The 18,562-nt window shown below is 40.4% G+C and overlaps 1 protein-coding gene across 2 annotated transcripts in view; it reads left to right on the top strand.

Moving 5' to 3' along the window:
- ADGRD1 (adhesion G protein-coupled receptor D1) overlaps positions 1 to 17,535 on the top strand; it is a 473,701-nt gene extending 456,166 nt beyond the window's left edge. For both annotated transcript variants that reach the window (XM_027844234.1, XM_027844233.1), the window contains 4 exons: positions 1,402 to 1,528; positions 5,723 to 5,764; positions 11,316 to 11,408; positions 13,725 to 17,535. In XM_027844234.1, coding sequence (XP_027700035.1) covers positions 1,402 to 1,528; positions 5,723 to 5,764; positions 11,316 to 11,408; positions 13,725 to 13,820 — 358 coding nt within the window. In that variant the 3' untranslated portion in view covers positions 13,821 to 17,535. The remainder of the gene's footprint in view (positions 1 to 1,401; positions 1,529 to 5,722; positions 5,765 to 11,315; positions 11,409 to 13,724) is intronic.
- The last annotated feature ends 1,027 nt before the right edge of the window (positions 17,536 to 18,562 follow it).

Raw genomic sequence — 18,562 nt, 5'->3', positions numbered from 1 at the left:
AATCTTTCTTCCATATGGCTGCCCTTCAAACACTTGCAGATGGTTACTATGTTTCCTCTATATGTGTTACATAATGATAAATATTATTATCATCATTAATATTTTACTTATATTTATTATATCTATAAATATTATTTATAATAAATATAATTATAAAGATCTGGCATATTCATAAATAGTAATTATTATAATCAATATATTTATAAAGATTTAGTACATTTATAAATAGTATTTGTTATAATGAACATATTTCTAAAGATTCAGTATATTTATAAATATTTATTATCAGTGATATATTTATAAATATTTGGTATGTTTATAAATATTATTTATCATTATTATTATAAATAATAATGATAACATAGAGTCAACCAATCAAAGATTTACTAAGAGGCAATATTAATAAGAGGCCTAGTGAACAAAGAAAGCTGGCCTCCACACCAAGAGGTCCTGGGTTCAAGTCTCATCTCTGAAACGTGATGACTCTACAACCCTGGGCAAATCACCTAACTTCTTAGTGGTCTAGGTCAATGGTTCCAAACTTAAATAGAAATAGGTGCCACTAAATGGTACATAAAGATCCCTGCAGGTCTTGTATTGACTTAGAAATCCTCAAGATAGCATTATCTATGTTTTATTGTATTTTTATTCTGTTCATTATTTCCTAATTACATTTGAATCTGTTCAATTGCCCTGGGGTGTATTGTAGGTAGAATGTTTGACATTTCTGTTTTAGGTAATGCTCTAAGACCGACTATAAATTCCAGAGCCGGTATTAGTAGAAGGAAATTTCTCACCTGTGTCAGACTCAGAATTTTTGCAAGGCTATTTCCTTATTCCAATTAAATCGTGGTTTTGCTCCTTTCTTCCTCCCTCCCTCCCTCCCTCCCTTCCTTCCTTCCTTCCTTCCTTCCTTCCTTCCTCCCTCCCTCACTTTCCCTTTTTCCCTTCCTCCCTCTCTCCCTTCCTTCCTTTTTTCCTTCTTTCCTTGATTCCTCCCTCCCTTTCTCTTTCCCTCCTTTCCTTCCTTCCTTCCTTCTTTTCTTCTTTCCTTTTTTTTCCTTTTTATTGATTAATACTTTTTTGTTGCTTTACACTATCCTCACTTCCCAACCCCCCCTTCATTCAAACAAAAAAGTTAAGCAAAACAACCCATCATAGTCAATGGACATCTGATGGTGTATGCATCACTCTATACCCACAGTCCCTCACCTCTCTATTAAGAGGAGAGAAGTGTATCACCAATGTTTCTCTGGAACCTGGGCTCTTCCCATCATTCTGTAATACCAATAAACAATGTTTCCATTGATAACTAACCCTGACTCCATGAAAACTGCCCTTCCCAGCCTGCCTGGCTGCCAGCTCCCTTATGATGTGCTCATAGCCCATTTCATCTTTCAGGCTGACGGTCAAAGCAGTAGCAGTCCTCCTGCCCATCCTGGGGAGTTCCTGGATTTTTGGTGTGCTTGCCGTGAATAACCATGCCATTGTGTTCCAGTACATGTTTGCAGTGTTTAACTCTTTACAAGTAAGTGGGGTTCAGCAGGCAACCAGACTTCTGGTTGTCTCAGGAGACATGATCTGGAGAGTAGTTCTGTCTTTATTGGAGTTAACCTAACCTTTTGTTCCCCTTTATACATGCCAGAAGCCTGTCAGCTATTCAAGATTCCCCTTCTGGTCTCCCTGCCCCCCTCAAGATGGGAGGACAGAACAATTACCGAAGTGCTTAACATTTCCCTAGAGAGACAGCCAGAGAAATAGATATATTGCATACTGCCTCAAATCTAGGGCTTTGGGAAGTGGGTCAGACTACTTCAGGGTCTGATTTTTATCTAGCGAAAAATGAAAATCAGGGAATGGAGAAATAACATGTTTAATACACAGCCACAATTATTACAGGCAGCTCTGCAAGGACAAGGGGCTGGGATAGTTTCAGCTATCCCCGAAAATGATGGTGTGAGGCCTTCCAACTCAACCTTCAGATATTACTGAACTGTATATTCCCCACTGCTTCCCCATGTATGCACTGATCCTGGGTGCCCAGTCACCCCTGGCGCCTTGAAAAATCAATTGAAAGCCCATTTCTATCCTTTTTTCCTTTGCATGCTTTCCATCTCATGACTCAGGATGTCCTGAGTGGTAGTTTCAGAACTCTCTTTTGTGCTGTTAGAAGCAAGTAATGAAAGGGTCCCTTAAAGGGACTGGGTCCCAATACAACATAAATGCACAGAAAAAAAAATATTAAATAGACTAAGACAGAGGTCATGGTTAAAACCAACTATGTCAGTGCTAAATGGTGGTTGTTAATTCTCTTTGAATGACTATACCATACAGTTACTACACACATATTCATGTACGTGTATGTACACACAGACACTCACCCACCTTGTTTTATTCACTTTCTTTAATGCTCCAAGGGACTGGAGGCAGCCACAAGGTAGACACTCCCTCTGAAGCTGTGGATTCCAACCCTCCAATGCCAATTCATCCTCTATGACTCTCATCCATGTTTTCCTTTAGGCACACCACCAGGGTCCAGCAAATATCCTTGGGGAGAGGGGTACCCTGCCTTCTCCTGCCATCCCGATGTTCCCAGTGAAGGATGCAGGCTGCCCAGCAGCTGTCTTTGGTTCTTGTTACATGGCTGACTGGCCCCACTTTTCTTGGATAGAATACATGTTATGCATATAATTTTGTTGTTCTTTAGCTAATTAGTTGTGTCAGACTCTTGGTGATTCCATTTAGGGTTTTCTTGGCAAAGATACTCGAGTTTGTCCTTCTCTAGCTCATGGTACAGATGAGGAACTGAGGCCAACAGGGTTAAGTGATTTGCCCAGGATCACACAGCTAGTAAGTGTCTGAGGCCAGATTTGAACTCAAGTAATCCTGACTCTATCCACTGTTGTGTGTAATGTATCTGGAAATTGTGTCACACTCCTTATTTTTAAAGCACTTTTATGTCTATGATTATTTCAAGCATTTTATTTGTAGCCCCAGGATTGAGTACAGTACCATGTGCAGAGTAGGTGCACAGCTACATTGAGTAGGTGCTCAATAAAGGCTTTTGATTGGTTTGTTAATTGATTATGACTCACCTGAGTTACACAAGTAGTCACTAAGGTGAGTACGTTTGGACACAGGTTATGATCCTTATTTCAGCTATGACAAAACAAATTCAGTGCCACAAAATAAGTTAGTGGATCAAGGATTAGAATGCAGATCTTATTAGTCCTAAGTCCTTGGGTTTTCCTCTGTGCCATGCTGCTTTCCCTGTGTGCTTCCTCCATACACAATTGGGCTGTGTAGCCCAATATCTGGAGGGTTCACAACTGTAATGCAGACCTCTTTGCTAAGTGACCCTAGGGAGTGAAGGTAGAAGGAAAGAAAGTTTATCCAATGACCATTTCCTGCTCTCAGGGCCATGTTCCATTTAGAGAGCTAATTCAAGGGCTCTGAATGTTAAGGAGATATACTGGATTTGCAGTCAAAGGACCTGGATTCAAATCCCACTTCTACCATTTAGAATCTGTGTGACTTTGGACAAGTTATTTTTGTATCTTCAGACTGCAGCTGCTGTATCTGTGTAGCCTATATAAGACCCTGGCATCATTACCCCTTGCCTTCATAGGCAGCCAGGTGGCATAATGGATACAGTGCTGGATTTGAGAGTTAGGAAGAGTTGAGTTCAAATCTTGCCTCAGACACTTAGTAGCTCTGTGACCCTAGGTAAGTCACTTCAGCTGTTTGCCTCCATTTCCTCATCTGTAAAATGAGGATAATAATAGCACCTACCTCTCAGGATTGTTGTGAGGATCAAATGAGATAATGTATGAAAAGTACTTTAATACTACATAAGTGTGATGATGATTTCAATTCCCATTCTCACTGATGAATTTCCAGAAGACAGCCAGGGGTACTCTTGAGCAGTTAATGGGGTTCTTATTTAATGTGGTAAATTTAAGTCCTCATTCCAGTATGTTCTCCTCCAGAGCACTTGCCAGTACTAATATCTCCTCCGTATCATTGATATCATTAGCTAGCAGCATAGTGTGGTTTAGACAATTAACATGAATTAGTTTTTAAAGGGGGATATTTGTTGAGAAGATATAGAAAGAACAGAAGTACAAAACATTCTCCCCCATCAGCTGAGAGCACATTCTCCCCTACACCACCTCTGTATCTGGGGAGTAGGGACTTAATGTTCATTTGACTCTTACAAACGTTCATCCCTTACCCCCAAGTTGTCTTTCAAATGTAGAATGGTAGAAAGACAAAACTCCCATCCTGCTTGAGGACCCTGGCTTCTTGGATACAGGGTCAATCCACTGCTAGACTCATCCTGATGACTCATTTGGGCTGTGTTAGGGGGGCAGCTAGGTGGCTCAGTGGATAGATCACTGGGCCTGGAGTCAGGAAGACCAGCTTTGGACACTTACTAGCTGTGTGACCATGGGCAAGTCATTTAACCCTGTTTGCCTCAATTTCCTCATCTTCGAAACGAGCTGGAGAAGGAAATGGCAAACCACTCCAGTATTCTTGCCAAGAAAACCCCAAATGGGCTCATAAGGAGATAAACATGACTGAAATGACTAGATGACAATGATAGTGGACAAGGCTTGCTTGTCTACAAATCCTAGCAAAGACTATAGCTTACGAATCTGTGATGGCTCACGATAGCTATCTTTCAAAGCTCACAAGGTCTCAGCTTAATCCATTACATTTCCAGTATTCCTTCACCTATGATGGGGAAGAATGGACCCAGAAGGGACAGAAACAGCAGGGCCATGTGCTTATAAGTTTCATGTCAGAAGAAATAGGCATCTGGAAGTAGGATTCTGCTGTGTCAATTGCTACTATCTCTTTCAGCAATAGCAGAATCACGAGCTTTTGGCCTTATGCCTGGTTTGAGTGAGAGAGGGTCTGTGGCTCCTCCCCCAATAGAGAGGCCCATAACATCTTGTTCATCACCAGGGAAGGAAAAAGGATTGCACCTATTTGCCCTCCTCCCACTTTAGAAGTCAGTCAGTCAACAAGCCCCTACTGTGTACCAGGCACTGTGCTAAGCACTGAGGATACAAAAAAAGGCTAGACAGGTGTTCCCAATCTAATGAGAGTCTTTTTTTTTGGTATGCAAAAGTCATATAGTAAGTAGATGGGAAATGGTCATCTAATACTTGCTTATACTCTGAATTGGAGAGCAGCACCCTGTCACTCCAAGTCATCAGGAATGTCCAGACATAAGCTCACCAATTTATATGCTCCCAGGATTGAGTCCTCATTGGCCAGTTCTCTGTGGCATTTGCAAAATAGGGCGATTGGACCAGCTGTCCTCATTGGTCCCTTCTAGCTTGAAATCCATGATCCTATGCCAAGCTTGAGGGATGGAAATTCGAGATTAAACACAGCCTGCTGCCCATAGAAAAACAATTTTGGTCATAGGATCAAAGATTGACTTGGAAATGACCTCAGAGTGCATTTAGTTCAACTCCATCATTTGACAGATGAGGAAACTGAGGTCCAGAGAAAGGAAATGAATTGCCCAGTCTCCCACAGGTAGTAATTGAGAGAACTGGTGTTCAAGCCCACTTCCTCTGACTCAAAATCCCCTTGACTTGTCCCCTGGACCATGAATTGAAGAGGGTTCTATATTTTTAGAGACATTTTGCTGAAATATGTAAATAACTGCTAACTTTGTATTCTCCTCTCCCTTTTTTCCCCCCAGGGATTTTTCATCTTTCTATTTCACTGTCTCCTGAATTCTGAGGTGAGTCTGAGCTTCCCATGGGCAGTAATAAGCTGGTTTTTATTTCAGCACAGAACTCAGAGAAGCTAAAACAATGCCCTATTTGGAGTTGGTCATGGCTTTTTTGTCCCTAGACTTCTGAATCCTCTTTGGTGCCTGAGAAGACCTGGGCTGAAGGATAGTTGGGTTTTTGTCCCTGTTGCTTAGCAATGCCTTCCTGGGATAATTACCTGATCCCTGAACCAAGATCAGGAAAAAGAAGAGAAGTGGAAGGAAATAATCTAGGCTGAAAATTCCCACTGTGGATTCCATACATTCCTATGCATGCAGCTCAATGTCATAGACATTTATTAGGCACCTACCGCATACAGTGCTGTGTTGGGCCTGATACAGAGTTGAAATAACACGTTTCCTTTGCTAAGGGAGCTTATTCTAGTAGAAATCAATGAGGGTAGCTAGAACTGATAATATTACATGATAGATACCTTGGAGAGGAGGGCAAGGAATTGTTCTTTGTGATACCTATGGAAGAAAGTCTTTATTGACCAGGGGATGAGGGAAGGCTTCCTGGAGGAGGTGACATTTGAATTTTATTTTAAAGTGTCTTTAGGAATTCAGCCCATGAAGTGGAGAATTAAGGACTGGTTAAGTAGAGGGAACTGTGGGAGAAAATGCACGGAGGAATGATCAGTTATAGACAGTATTAGGGATTATTTTAGTTAACCCTACTCCCCCTCCACCCCCACCTCATTTTAGAGATGAGAATGCTGAAGCCAGAGAGGTTAAGTCATTTGCTCAATATTACACAGGTAATAAATGGAAAACTGACATTTGATTTAATAAATGTTGGTTGAATGATTGAAAGAGCTTCTTAGAGGACCAGGGAGTGAAGTGATAAGCCTGGCATATAATAGGTGCTTAACAAATGTTTATTGATTGATTGAAGTGACTTGCCCAAAGTCACATAGATAATGTCAGATGGGATGGTTTATAAATGATTTTTTATTATTTATTGTCCCAGTTGTATGGAGGAAGGATCTTAGACTTGAGAGGTTAAGTGACTTACCCAGGGGCATTCAGCTTCAATGTATATCAGAGATAGCATTTGATTCTCTAGGTTTTCTACAATAAACATCTAGCATTTAATCCATTTTATCATGCGTTGTATAATAGTAATAGTAATACTAACAATAATGATAATAATCAACAGTATTTATACAGTATTTTAAGGTCTGCAAAGCTTTTTACAAGTTTTACAAATCTTACTTGATTCTCACAATAATCCTGGGAGGTAGGTGCTATTATTATCCCCATTTTATAGATGGGGAGATAAGGACAAGCAAAGGTTAAGTGATTTGCCCAGGGCCACACAGCTGATGAGAGTCTGAGGTTGGATTTGAACTCAGGTATTTCTCACTCCAAGTCCCACCTTGCTGGTATCATAACCATCTACATGACTCTCCTCTTGCCCCCTCCCTGTCCTTCCCCTTCAGATGGTTAACAAGTCCTTTGAAGTCTGTTGCTTTTCCCGAGCACTGAATGCAGTGCCCGACATACGGCAGGTGGTTAAGAAATAAATGTCTGTTGAATCCAATTGACATGAATTGAATTAGCTTGCCTGGCTTCCGGCAGAAAGCTCTCCAGCTTTAGGCTTGAATCTCTGAGAGAGGCACCCCCTCCTGCTTCCCCAAGAGTCCACATGTTGATCTGCTGTGGAGTGACAGCTCCTAACTCCTAAATAAACTTGTAATGGCATCACATGGGCAGGTTAACAACTGTGTCCCCACATGGAGAACATCAGAGGAGATTTTATTGTTCTTTGAAGGACTGGTTTCCGAGGGCCCATGGACAACATTAACAGCACCTGAATATTTCAGCTCCTTATATAAACTTGAAGAGAAGAATTATCTTTGATAAAAAAATATTCAAGAGGATTCCTCATATAACTCTCTCTGTGTGGTCTTTTGTTTCTTTTTTCTTCTTCTTAAAATGAATAAAGAGAAAAAAAAAAAAACTAGCCACTTTGCCCAGTGCATAAAAAGGTACTTGGTCCCCCAGGGTGGAGGTTTTGGGATGGAATTTCATTTGCAGCTAGAGGGCAAATGTTTTATGGGGAATTTTCTGTTGTTGTTGCTATTAATTGTACTACCCACTGCTAACGTGACCTTTCATAAACAGAAGTGAAAGAGACCTTAGTGGTCATCTCATCACATGAGTTGAATATATGATGCAGCTTTGTGGTATAGTGGATAGAGAGCATTGAACATGAGTCAGGAAGATCTCAGTTCAAATCCCACCTCAGACACTTACTGGTTGTGTGACCCTGGTCATTATCATCTTTATACAGATGACTCTCAGATCTATTAGTTCAGCCTTAACCTCTCTCTGATCATCAGTCTCATGCTCATAACTGCCTATTGGACACATTTAGCTGGAAATCTAAAATATGATTTCTCTCTTAAAGTAGCCCTAAACTCAATGTGTCTAGAATTAAACTCATTTTCTTCCCCCCACCCCCCAAAAAACCTTTCTCTTTCTTCCTAACTTCTCTGTTATTGTCAAGGGTAACACCATCTTCCCTGCCACCCAGGTTGGCCACCTAACTGTAATCCTCAGCTCCTCACTCTTTCTCACATTCCCTCCATCAGTCATAAAGTTCCATTTCTACATTCATGACATCTCACCTCCTTATCTCCTCTGACAATGCCACTGCTCTAGTGAAGGCCCTTATCACTATGTGTGAACTATTACAATAGCTGCTGTTGGGTCTCCCTGCCTCAGAACTCTCCCCATTCCAATCCATCCTCTGTTTACCTGTCAAATTGATCTTAAAATGCAGGTTGGAGTACATCACATTGTCCCCTTCCCCCCCACTCAACAAACTTCAGTGGCTCTATATTACCTTCAGAAGCAAATATAATATTTTCTCTTTGACTTTTAAAGCTCTTCACATCCTGGCCTCTTCCTAGTTTTCCAGGCTTCTCATACCTTACTCACCTCCACAGCCTTTGTAATCCATTGACAGAGGCTTCCTTGCTGGTCCTCCCATGAGACACTGCATCTCACAACTACAAGGAATATTCTCTGGCTGTCCCCCATGCCTTGATCTTTCTCCCTCCTCACCTTTCCCTTACGGCTTCTCTGACTTCCTTCACATCTCAGCTACAATCCTACCTTCTATAAGAGACCTTTCCCAATACCTCTTCATCTTAGTACATTCCTTCTGAGATTACCTCCAATTTATCTTGTGTATGTTTTGTCTAGACATCACTGTTTGCATATTGTCTCTCCAATTAGACTGTGAACTCCTTGAGAACAGAACTGTTCACTGCAGGGGTGTCATGAAGATCCAATAAAATAACCCATGTCAAGCACTTTGCAAACCTCTAAAGCACTATAGAAATGTTGGCTATTGACCTGCCCAAGGCCACATAGGAGGCAAGTGGAAGAGCTGGGATTTTAACTCAGGTCCTGTGCCCTTCAAGTTCAAAAACTGTATCTAAATATTAGTGCAAATAGTTACTTGCTGTGTGATCCTGGGCACGTCATTGAATCTATCTCAGCCTCAATTTCCTCACCTGTAAAATTAGGGCATTGGACTAGATGACCCCTAAGGTCTCTTCTGGTTCTAGGACTTTGATTCTATCATCCTGTTTGCCCACTTCTGGATGATTTTTCCCTCCTAAAATTTAGCACACAGAAATGAACACTATACTATAGAAAGGTAACAAAACAGCCAACTGATCTCAAAGCATGGCACAGAGTTTTAGATCATCCTGGCTGTTTTCTGTCCGTATTTTTTTCTTTTCTGGGGGCAGGTAAAGGGCAAAGGAGAATTCAGGCCAGAAAGAAGTCCTAGGAGAAAATGAGCATGGGTAGAAAAAGCCACAAGGAAGGCTTGTATAACCAGAATTTATAGCTAGAGAGACAAGGTGGTGGAGATCAAAGAGCTTTGGCTTTGCAGTTATTAGAAACCTGGGTTTAAATTCTTCTTCTAGCTCTTACTAGTTAGCATCAAAGGGCAAGTTATTTAATTTCTCTGAGCTTCTGTTTTCTCATTCATAAAATAGGATAATAAGAGCTTCAGTGCTTTTATCTATCACAGGGCTATTGTGAAGTTCAGATGAGAGATAGATGTAACATGCAAGACATTGCCAAGGTATAGAGGAAACAAACAAAAAAACTGGATTGAGTTCAGTTTGTGACTTTGGGCAAGTCCCTTCACTTCTGTGGGCTTCCATTCTTCTATTTTGTAAAACTGAAAATGGAATGTAAACATCACTATTATCATGATCTGGGTTCTTAGCAATGCATCCCTATTTGAGAGGACAAGTTAGCATCAGAATGGAACCCAGACCTTCCAGAAGGAAGCTCAGTAGCCAGTATGGAAGCTGAGTCCCTTAAGAGTCAGCCCAGCTTACCCCAGGTTCACTTTATATTTGGGGGTCATTCAGTCTTGGATGTTTACTTTTCCACATTCTCTATGGTGCTTAATAAATTTTGCCTTGTATTAGGTTTTTCCTATGTATTACATATTATATATATATATAATATATATATATATCTTATCTCTACTACCATATTGTAGGCTCCTTGAAGCCACAAACTATATTATATTTAGCTTTGTACCCCTCATAATACCCACCATAGTGGCAGATACTCAATAAATATTTTCTAAAAGTAATGAATTAATAAAATGCATGAATGAAGAAATGAAGGGTGGAGTAAATGATTGGATTGAATTATTAAATAAATAAATGAATAAATGAATGACTGAATGAATTAAATGATGAATGGATGGATTAATGAAGTTAATAGATGAAGGAATTGTGTGACTTGATGGACTGAATGAATAAATAAATATATAAATAAAGACAGCTTAGAAGTACAGTGGATAGAACCTCGGACTTGGAGTCAAGAAGACCTGCATTCTAATCTGGTATTAGACTCTTGCCAACTGTGTGTCCCTAGGCAAGTTACTTAACCCCTGTCTTCCTCAATTTCCTCATCTGTAATATAGGATATTAATAGCACCTCCATCTCAGGGTTTTTGTGAGGATAAAATAAGGTAATATTTGTAAAGTACTTAGCACAGTGCCTGGCACATAGTAGGTACTTATAATAAATTATTGTTTAAACCAAAATGGGTAAGTGGATGAATGGATAAATGAATGGATGGATGGATTAAGTCAATGAATGGATCATATAAATAAATGAATGAATGCATAAGGATGGAAGAATAAGGTAAGAGACTGAAAAGATTAGCAAGTGGATGGAATGAATAGTGAGTGAATAAATGAAAAAAAGGAATTAATAGATAACTTATTGAATGAATGAATGAAGTAGAAAATGGATGAGTGAAAGAATACTTAATTTATTGTTTGAAGATTTCTACAATGCTTCAAATATCAAATGGGAATATTTTACTTGTCATTTCCAAATATTGAACGCTACTTAACATTTGGTTTTCTGTGACCCCAAGTCCCAGGGATTCCTTGGGACTGGTTAGCATCCCATCTGAGTTTTGCTCTCAAATTACATCCAATTAACTGACATCCTCTCCTCTTCACAGGTGAGAGCTGCCTTTAAGCATAAAACCAAGGTCTGGTCCCTTACCAGCAGTTCTATTCGGAACATCAATGTGAAGCCGTTCAACTCCGACATTGTGAGTCCCACATGACACTCGGGGTGTAATCAGCCCCCCCACCAGTTAGTGCTGGCTCTAAAGTCCAAGGCAATTTCCAAATGAGTGGATACCCCACAGAGGAAGTCCTGTCACAAGATGAGGCAAAGATTCATATATATGGGAGCTTTCTTTGCTCTAGGTAGTTAAAGCTTCTTAGACAATAGATGGAACACTGTTTCTCAAATTGGGGCTGACTTGTGACCGTTGACCCAAGCTTTTCCTGAATGTGAATACTGAGCTGATGCTCATTAACATTCCTCCTCACTTTAGATAGCACTTTGAGGTTTACAAGGGGCAACTAGGAGGAACCATAGTGTTGGTCCTGGAGTCAGGAAGACCTGAGTTCAAATCTGACTTCAGACACTTAGTAGATATGTGACTTAACCCTGCTTGCCTCAGTTTCCTCATCTGTAAAATGAGCTGGAGAAGGAAATGACAAACTACTTCAGTATTTTTGCCAAGAAAGCCCCAAATGGGGTCATGAAGATTCCAATGTGACTGAAATGACTGAACATACAACAACAAGGTTTATAAAGAAAGAAAGACTTTTCCTCCATGATCTCCTTTGACCCTCACTTTAATCCTGTGAGGCAGGTGCTTTTGCTATGTCCATTTTCTAGATAAGGAAACTGAGGGTCAGAAAGAACAAGTGATTTGCTCAGGAGGGAGATGGAATAAACATTTAAATAGCATGAATTGTGTCACAGGCACAGTGCTAAGTACTTTTACAAATATCTCATCTGATCCTCACAACAACCCTGGGACTGGGTACTCCCCCCGCCAAGAAGAAATGTGTTAATGAAAGTTGGGTCCCACTGCTGCCTTAACATGGCTTTCTTGTTATCAAGACCATGTCCATTGAATCCAAATTGACATCATTTATTAAATACCTTGTCAGTTGAAAATTTAATTTTCTGGCTCATGCCTTGGAGGATCAGAGATCAGTGATACCTATACAGAATCACTGAATCTTAGCGTTGGGCAGGCCCAGTTCTCTAACAGATGCAGAATTCCCTCCATAACTTCAAAGATATCATAGAAAGAACACTTGGAATTACATGACTCAGAACCCTGCGTTTGAGTACTATCTCCCCACTGTGGAGGCATTTTCTCTGTTCCTTAGTTTCCTCACTTGTAAAATAGGAGGTGGAGCTGGGTATGTTCTAAGGTCTATTCCACTTCTAACATTTTGTGATTCTTATTCTTGTGTGGCCCTCTACACAAATACCTATGAAGACAAGGAGCTCACTATCCCCCAATCTAGCCCGTTCTGTTGTTGGACAACTCTGACTGTTAAGAAACTCTTCCTTATATTGAACCAAGTTAAAAAAAGTTCAGTGACTTAGAGAAAAGCAGAAATGATATGCTTATCAAATTAATTAATAAGTTACGTGATAGAGTCAAGACCTGAAGATATTTCATTTAGAATATTAGAATGACTCTAATTAGATAAGACTTAAAGATAAATTTAAAACCTTGTATTTCTATTAAGAAATTTACCTTTATAAGTACATGATGGAGGAGGTTTGGCTAAATAGTTTTCATGAGAATGATCTGGAGGTTTTAGTGGACCACAAATTCAGTAGGAGTCATGCAGCAAACATCAAGCTAATGCAATCCCAGACTGCATTAGGAAAGGCATAGTGTCCGGGACTATGGAAGTGATAGTTTTTCTTTAATGTGGCCTGGATGTACATCTAGAATTCACTACTAAATTCAATCAATGTATGTCCACTTGAGGGCTACCAGGATAATGAGAAGACTTGAGGACATGCTATATAAGCGTCTTTTGAAGAAACTGGGCATGAAAATGGCCTAGAGAAAAGGGTAAGGCACATGATAGGCATCTTTAAATTGAAGACCTGTCATGTGTAAGAGTGATTAGCCTTTTCTGCCTGACACAAGAGAAAAGAACCAGGAACAAAAGGAGACGATGCTTGATGTGAAGAAGAAAAAAACAAGCAAATGAAAATTTCCTAACAGAGTTAAGGAAAAGTGAAATGGGCTATTTCAGAAGGCAATGGGTTTTCCTTCATTAGAGTTGTTCGAGGAAAAGCAGGATGACCATTAATTGGGCATGTTGCAAAGGAGATAGATTTTCATTCAGGTAAAGAGTTGCCTATCCACTGAAATTCTGTGAAATCCTCCTTCCTGTAACTTCTCCCCATGGCTCCTGGCTCTGTTCTTTCGTGTCAAGCAGAATAATTCCCTACCCTCTTCCCCCTGATAGCGCTTCAAATGTTTGACAAACATGCTCATGTCACACCCATGTCTTCTCTCCTCATTGGTTTGCAGATGAATGGAACCCGGCCGGGAACAACTCCTACCAAACTCAATACCTGGGACAAGAGCAGCAACTCAGCCAACCGCATCGACTTGTCAGCGGTGTGACCCAGGGTCAGCTTCCCTTCACCCTGAAAAGCCTGCCACATCTTTGGGACTCAGCCCCCACCAGAGCCCCATCCAAATATTTTCACAGATATTGTTAGTATGATCCTTTCTCCTCATCACTGCCTGGGAAATGGAAACTGGCTGTCTTGCTTATTGGATAGCTGGCCATCTCCTTATGTTCACTCTCTTGTGTTTAATGGAGCTCACCCCTTGGTGTAGAATGCAGAGTAACTCTTGCCCTGGGGTACACTGGATAGCTTACTCAGTGATGGGAACAGTAGATAGAAGGAAAGAAAAAAGAACACAACCCCGCCACCTGCCCCTACGCTGCTGCTGTCTGAAACCAGGAGCTGCATGGCTACCATGAACACAGGCCTCCTGAAGGACATGCTTCAGCTTCAGAAAGAAAAGAATGAAGATAAAATACTTCATGTTGAAAGTCTGAAGTCAGTCTTCTGGCTTTTTTCTGCATTCTCTGTTTGCACCTGAGGAAGCCAATCATCCTAGGGGTGAATATGCAGAATACCAAAGACCAAGGCAAAGAAAAGGAAATCCATCTGAATACCACCAGGACTCTGTGCTGAGAAGAGAGAGAGAGGGAGCTCTATTCAGCCTTTCATACTGTACTGGAGGCTCAAGCTCAAGGGAACTAAGACTTTTGTCATGTTATCAAGAAATGCTGGGGTTCACACAAATACACATAGTAGCCATCCACACTTAGGTAGATGATAGGTGTATATGAGCTACAATCTATGTAGGATATCATATGTACATACACGACATCTACACACTCACAGCCATTAACATAAACACAGCATTTACATCAACCTGCTCATATTATCCTCAAATCTGTGCAAAATTAAAGCTTGACTCAGAATTCAGAAGGATGTTACTAGTCTGGATGACAGCCACTTCATTTTCCTGATTGCCTTTCCTTCTTACAACTATCTGTTGACCCCAACATCTGCCTAAAGATTCTGCCTATCAGAACCTTCCAGTTGTAGCTACCTTTATCCATTAGAATGGGGGCTCCTTGAGGGCAGGAATTGTTTCACTTTAGTCTTTGATATCTATCCTTCAGTGCCTGTCTGTTCATTTGACTTACCCCATGGTCACAGGGCTTATGAGTGTTAAGTGTTGTCAGGACAATGACATCCAATTCTAAAATAACCCAGCAGCAAATAACAAAGGAGATGAGATCACAGCAAAATCTGTGGGTAGTCTCCATAACTTCCATTCATAAACACCTTTGGAGGCCTTGGGAATTCTTGTTGGTCTCCACCTGTGTTCTGTGAGGCAAAAGGGACAGAATGGCTTTTGGTCTAGCATTTTCCAATGGTTTCTGCCACTCACTATGCCCCTACATGAGGTTTTACAGTTAAACATATTCTGACATTTCTATTTCCAAAGTGTATTTCCCATAAACCACCACTAGGGGCATCTTTCACCGCTTTTTGAGAACTTTTGGGTGGGGCTATATTAAATTACCATCGTGAGCAGAGCTTTCAGGTCACTCTAAGTTACCATTTAATGTCATAGATGGGTATTGAACTTGGAGTCAGCAGAGCCCTGGGTTCAAATTCTGTTTCTCACACTTACTAGTGTTACGTTCATGGCAAGTCACTTTCCAGAACTTTTGTTTCCTAATTTAGATATGACAATAGAATGGAAATTCCAGCTGAATTCAGCACGTGGTAGAAAGACTTTTGGGCTCGGAGTAAGGGAGACCTGGGTTCAAATCCCACCTCTGAGTCTTACTATTTGTGTGATCCTGGACAAGTCACATGACCCACCCAAGTCTCAGTTTCCTCATCTATAGAATAGGAATAACTATACCTCATATTGCCTGTGAGGATCAAATGAGCGAATGCATGTAGAGTGCTTTGCAAACCTGCTAATCTTAAAGGTCTATTTAAACATCAGCTACCACCATGATCAGTGTCTATGTCTCCCTGTCACTAAATAGTGAATCCATGATAGGTCAAGTCTTTGATACTGTGCTTCCTTTCCATTTGGCCAACAGGACCAGAGAAGGGGGGGGGGCAATGGAGCATGTGATGTGAACATGGCTGCATCTTCTGCTGTGAACGTGAATTGAATGGATGGGCTTTGACTCAATCCTTTTGGAAATGGCAATAATTGTTACAATGATGTCTGTGGGATAGGCCCTTATGGAAGACGAGGGCTTTAACGAATAAGTGTGATCCATTGGGAAGCGTGCAAACCAAATACCAGAGAATCATACTGTGATGACGGAGCTCCAAATGTTTATGAAACGTATGGGCAAGATATTTAAACCTATTTTTGATACTAGAAGATGATTTTTCTTTTCAAACTGTGACCATGGATGGATAGAGATTGGAACCCATTCCCTTTTCCTCTTTGCTGTATGACAAGGCAAGTGATGCTAGGGGTGAAACGAATGAGTCCAGTTCAGTAAGTTATTAACAGTTGCAGACTGTGTTTTTCTTTTTGCGTGCTTGACTCTTTCTTGTTGGTTGTACTGCGTAGGATATAGAGCAGACCCTTCGGCAATATGGCAATAACCTGTTCAATAAACTTGAAGAATGTGTCATTTTGTTAGTGCAGTGGTCTCCCCCCACTGATGCAAATCACAGCCCCACTGTAACTTATCTTTGAGTGTTGCTATGATTTAAAAAAAATATCACCTTGGGGCCAACCTTAAGGGTCAAATACCCCATTGCTTCAATGCATCTCTGTTCTCATCCATATGGACCTTCATCCTTTTAATTAGCAGAATTGGAATCCACCCATGCCTAGCCTTCCTGAACAACTCTTCTCCATCATCTCCAGAAAATCAGCTGACAGTGGGGAGGGTGTGCACTCATATACTAAGGGCTTTCTTCCCTTTGCCATTGTTTGGGTACCAATGGAGTTTCCAGGCTTGTCAGCAGTCATACTCCCCTCTTGCAATCACAACCAAGGAAATGCAATTAGACAAATGTTAGCCTATCATTAAGGGTCAAATTTTGTTTTATCCAGGGAGGGATAGTGTTTGTTTTAATGCAGCTCCCTAATGCATACTCAATAAATGATGAAGATATGATTTATTATACTTTTCAATGGGACAGATGTATTAAAATGAGGAATGAGGTGTTCTCTGTATATGCTGAGACCTCGTTGCCATATCAAGGTGTCTTCCTTTACTTTCCCTCACTCTATGATTCAATGAAATAGATTTTTCTACAGCCTATCCTATGTTTTCCCCCTATGGCTTGAGATTGGAATGGCTTATAAAGAAATGGTGTATCCTCATTATGTGTATGAGTGAAACTAGAAGTTAGAACACTGTATTATGATTTTGGAAGTTGGAGTTTTTGCTTCTTTAGTTTCTGATTAACCAAAAGATAGTAAGGATATGATCTTGCCTTAGCTTGATTCTGTTTCTTTGGTCTAAGACTTATCTCCCATTTTCTCTGAGTCTGGCTGATTTACCCAGAGAGAAACAATCAGTTCAGATTTTCTAAACCTTTCTGTCTTAAGAAATAAAAATAGTGCAACATATTTATGGGCATGTATATTTTGGCTTCTGCTATATTTCATCAGTGAAGCATAATTTGGCCAAAGATGAAATTGAAATCGAAGGAATTGTGACTTTGTAATAGATTACATCACGTAAGTGGTAATAAATGCCAGTAAGGAATAAAATTATGCTTTTTTTTTCCAAATAAAAATAAGTCTTCATTTCCTGTTAGTAATTTGTAATCTTTTTTTTTCCCAGTCAAACTTGAGAACTATAAATCTCTTCAGAAATCATAACACTAGTGACTAAATGACTGAATGAAAGCATTGATTAGGCACCTGACTTGTGTGAGGTAGGCAGCTAGGTGACTCAGTGGATAGAGCACTGGGCCTGGAGAGAGGAAGACCGGAATTCAAATTTGACTTCAAACACAAGCTGTGTGACCTTGGGCAAATCACTTAATCCTGTTAGTCTCCGTTTCCTCATCTGTAAAATGAGCTGAAGAAGGAAATAGTAAACCACTTTAGTATCTCTGCCAAAACAAAACAAAACAAAACAACAAACCCAAGTGGGGTCATGAAGAGTTGGACATAACTGAAAATGACTGAACAATAAAAGGGTCACTCACCGCCCTCTCTGAGCCTGTTTCCTCGTCTGTAAAATGAACTGGAGAAAGAAACAGCAAACCACTCCAGTATCTTTGCCAAGAAAGCCCCATGGACAGTACTGTCACTATGGTTCAGGAGGTCATAAGCAGTTGGACACAACTGAACGATTGAACAACAAAAATGTGTGAGGCACTATTACAAGCTCCAGGGATAGAAATACAGAAGACATCCCCTGCCTTCAAGGAGTTTACTTTCAAACAGGAGAAAGACAATACATACAGAGTGGGAAGATACTGTAGCAACTATGGCATTAGAATCACAGTCAGGATGAACTAGGTTCAAATCCTGTGTCAGCTATCTCATAGTTGTGAGACCCTGACAAAGCCATTATCTTATTTTAACTGCTTCCTAATCTGTAAAATGATGGGGTTGGATTTAATAGACTTTGATGTCCCTTCCAGCTCTAAATCAATGATTCTATAACTGGAAGTGTTAAGCCATTGTGAGTCATAGCACAGTCTATTGTCACCTTCTAATGGGAGTATTGATTTGATTACTGTTTCTAGATAAAGGGATGGAAAATAGGTGGGGTGGTGATGCAGAGAGGATGTATATAGTGGCAGTTGGAAAGACATCTGGGGTAGGAAAGG

Source organism: Vombatus ursinus, unplaced genomic scaffold, assembly GCF_900497805.2.
Source record: "Vombatus ursinus unplaced genomic scaffold, bare-nosed wombat genome assembly UNPS02014935.1, whole genome shotgun sequence".
Lineage (NCBI taxonomy): Eukaryota > Metazoa > Chordata > Mammalia > Diprotodontia > Vombatidae > Vombatus > Vombatus ursinus.
Note: the sequence above shows the minus strand (reverse complement) of the source record. Positions and strands in the feature narration are given on the sequence as shown.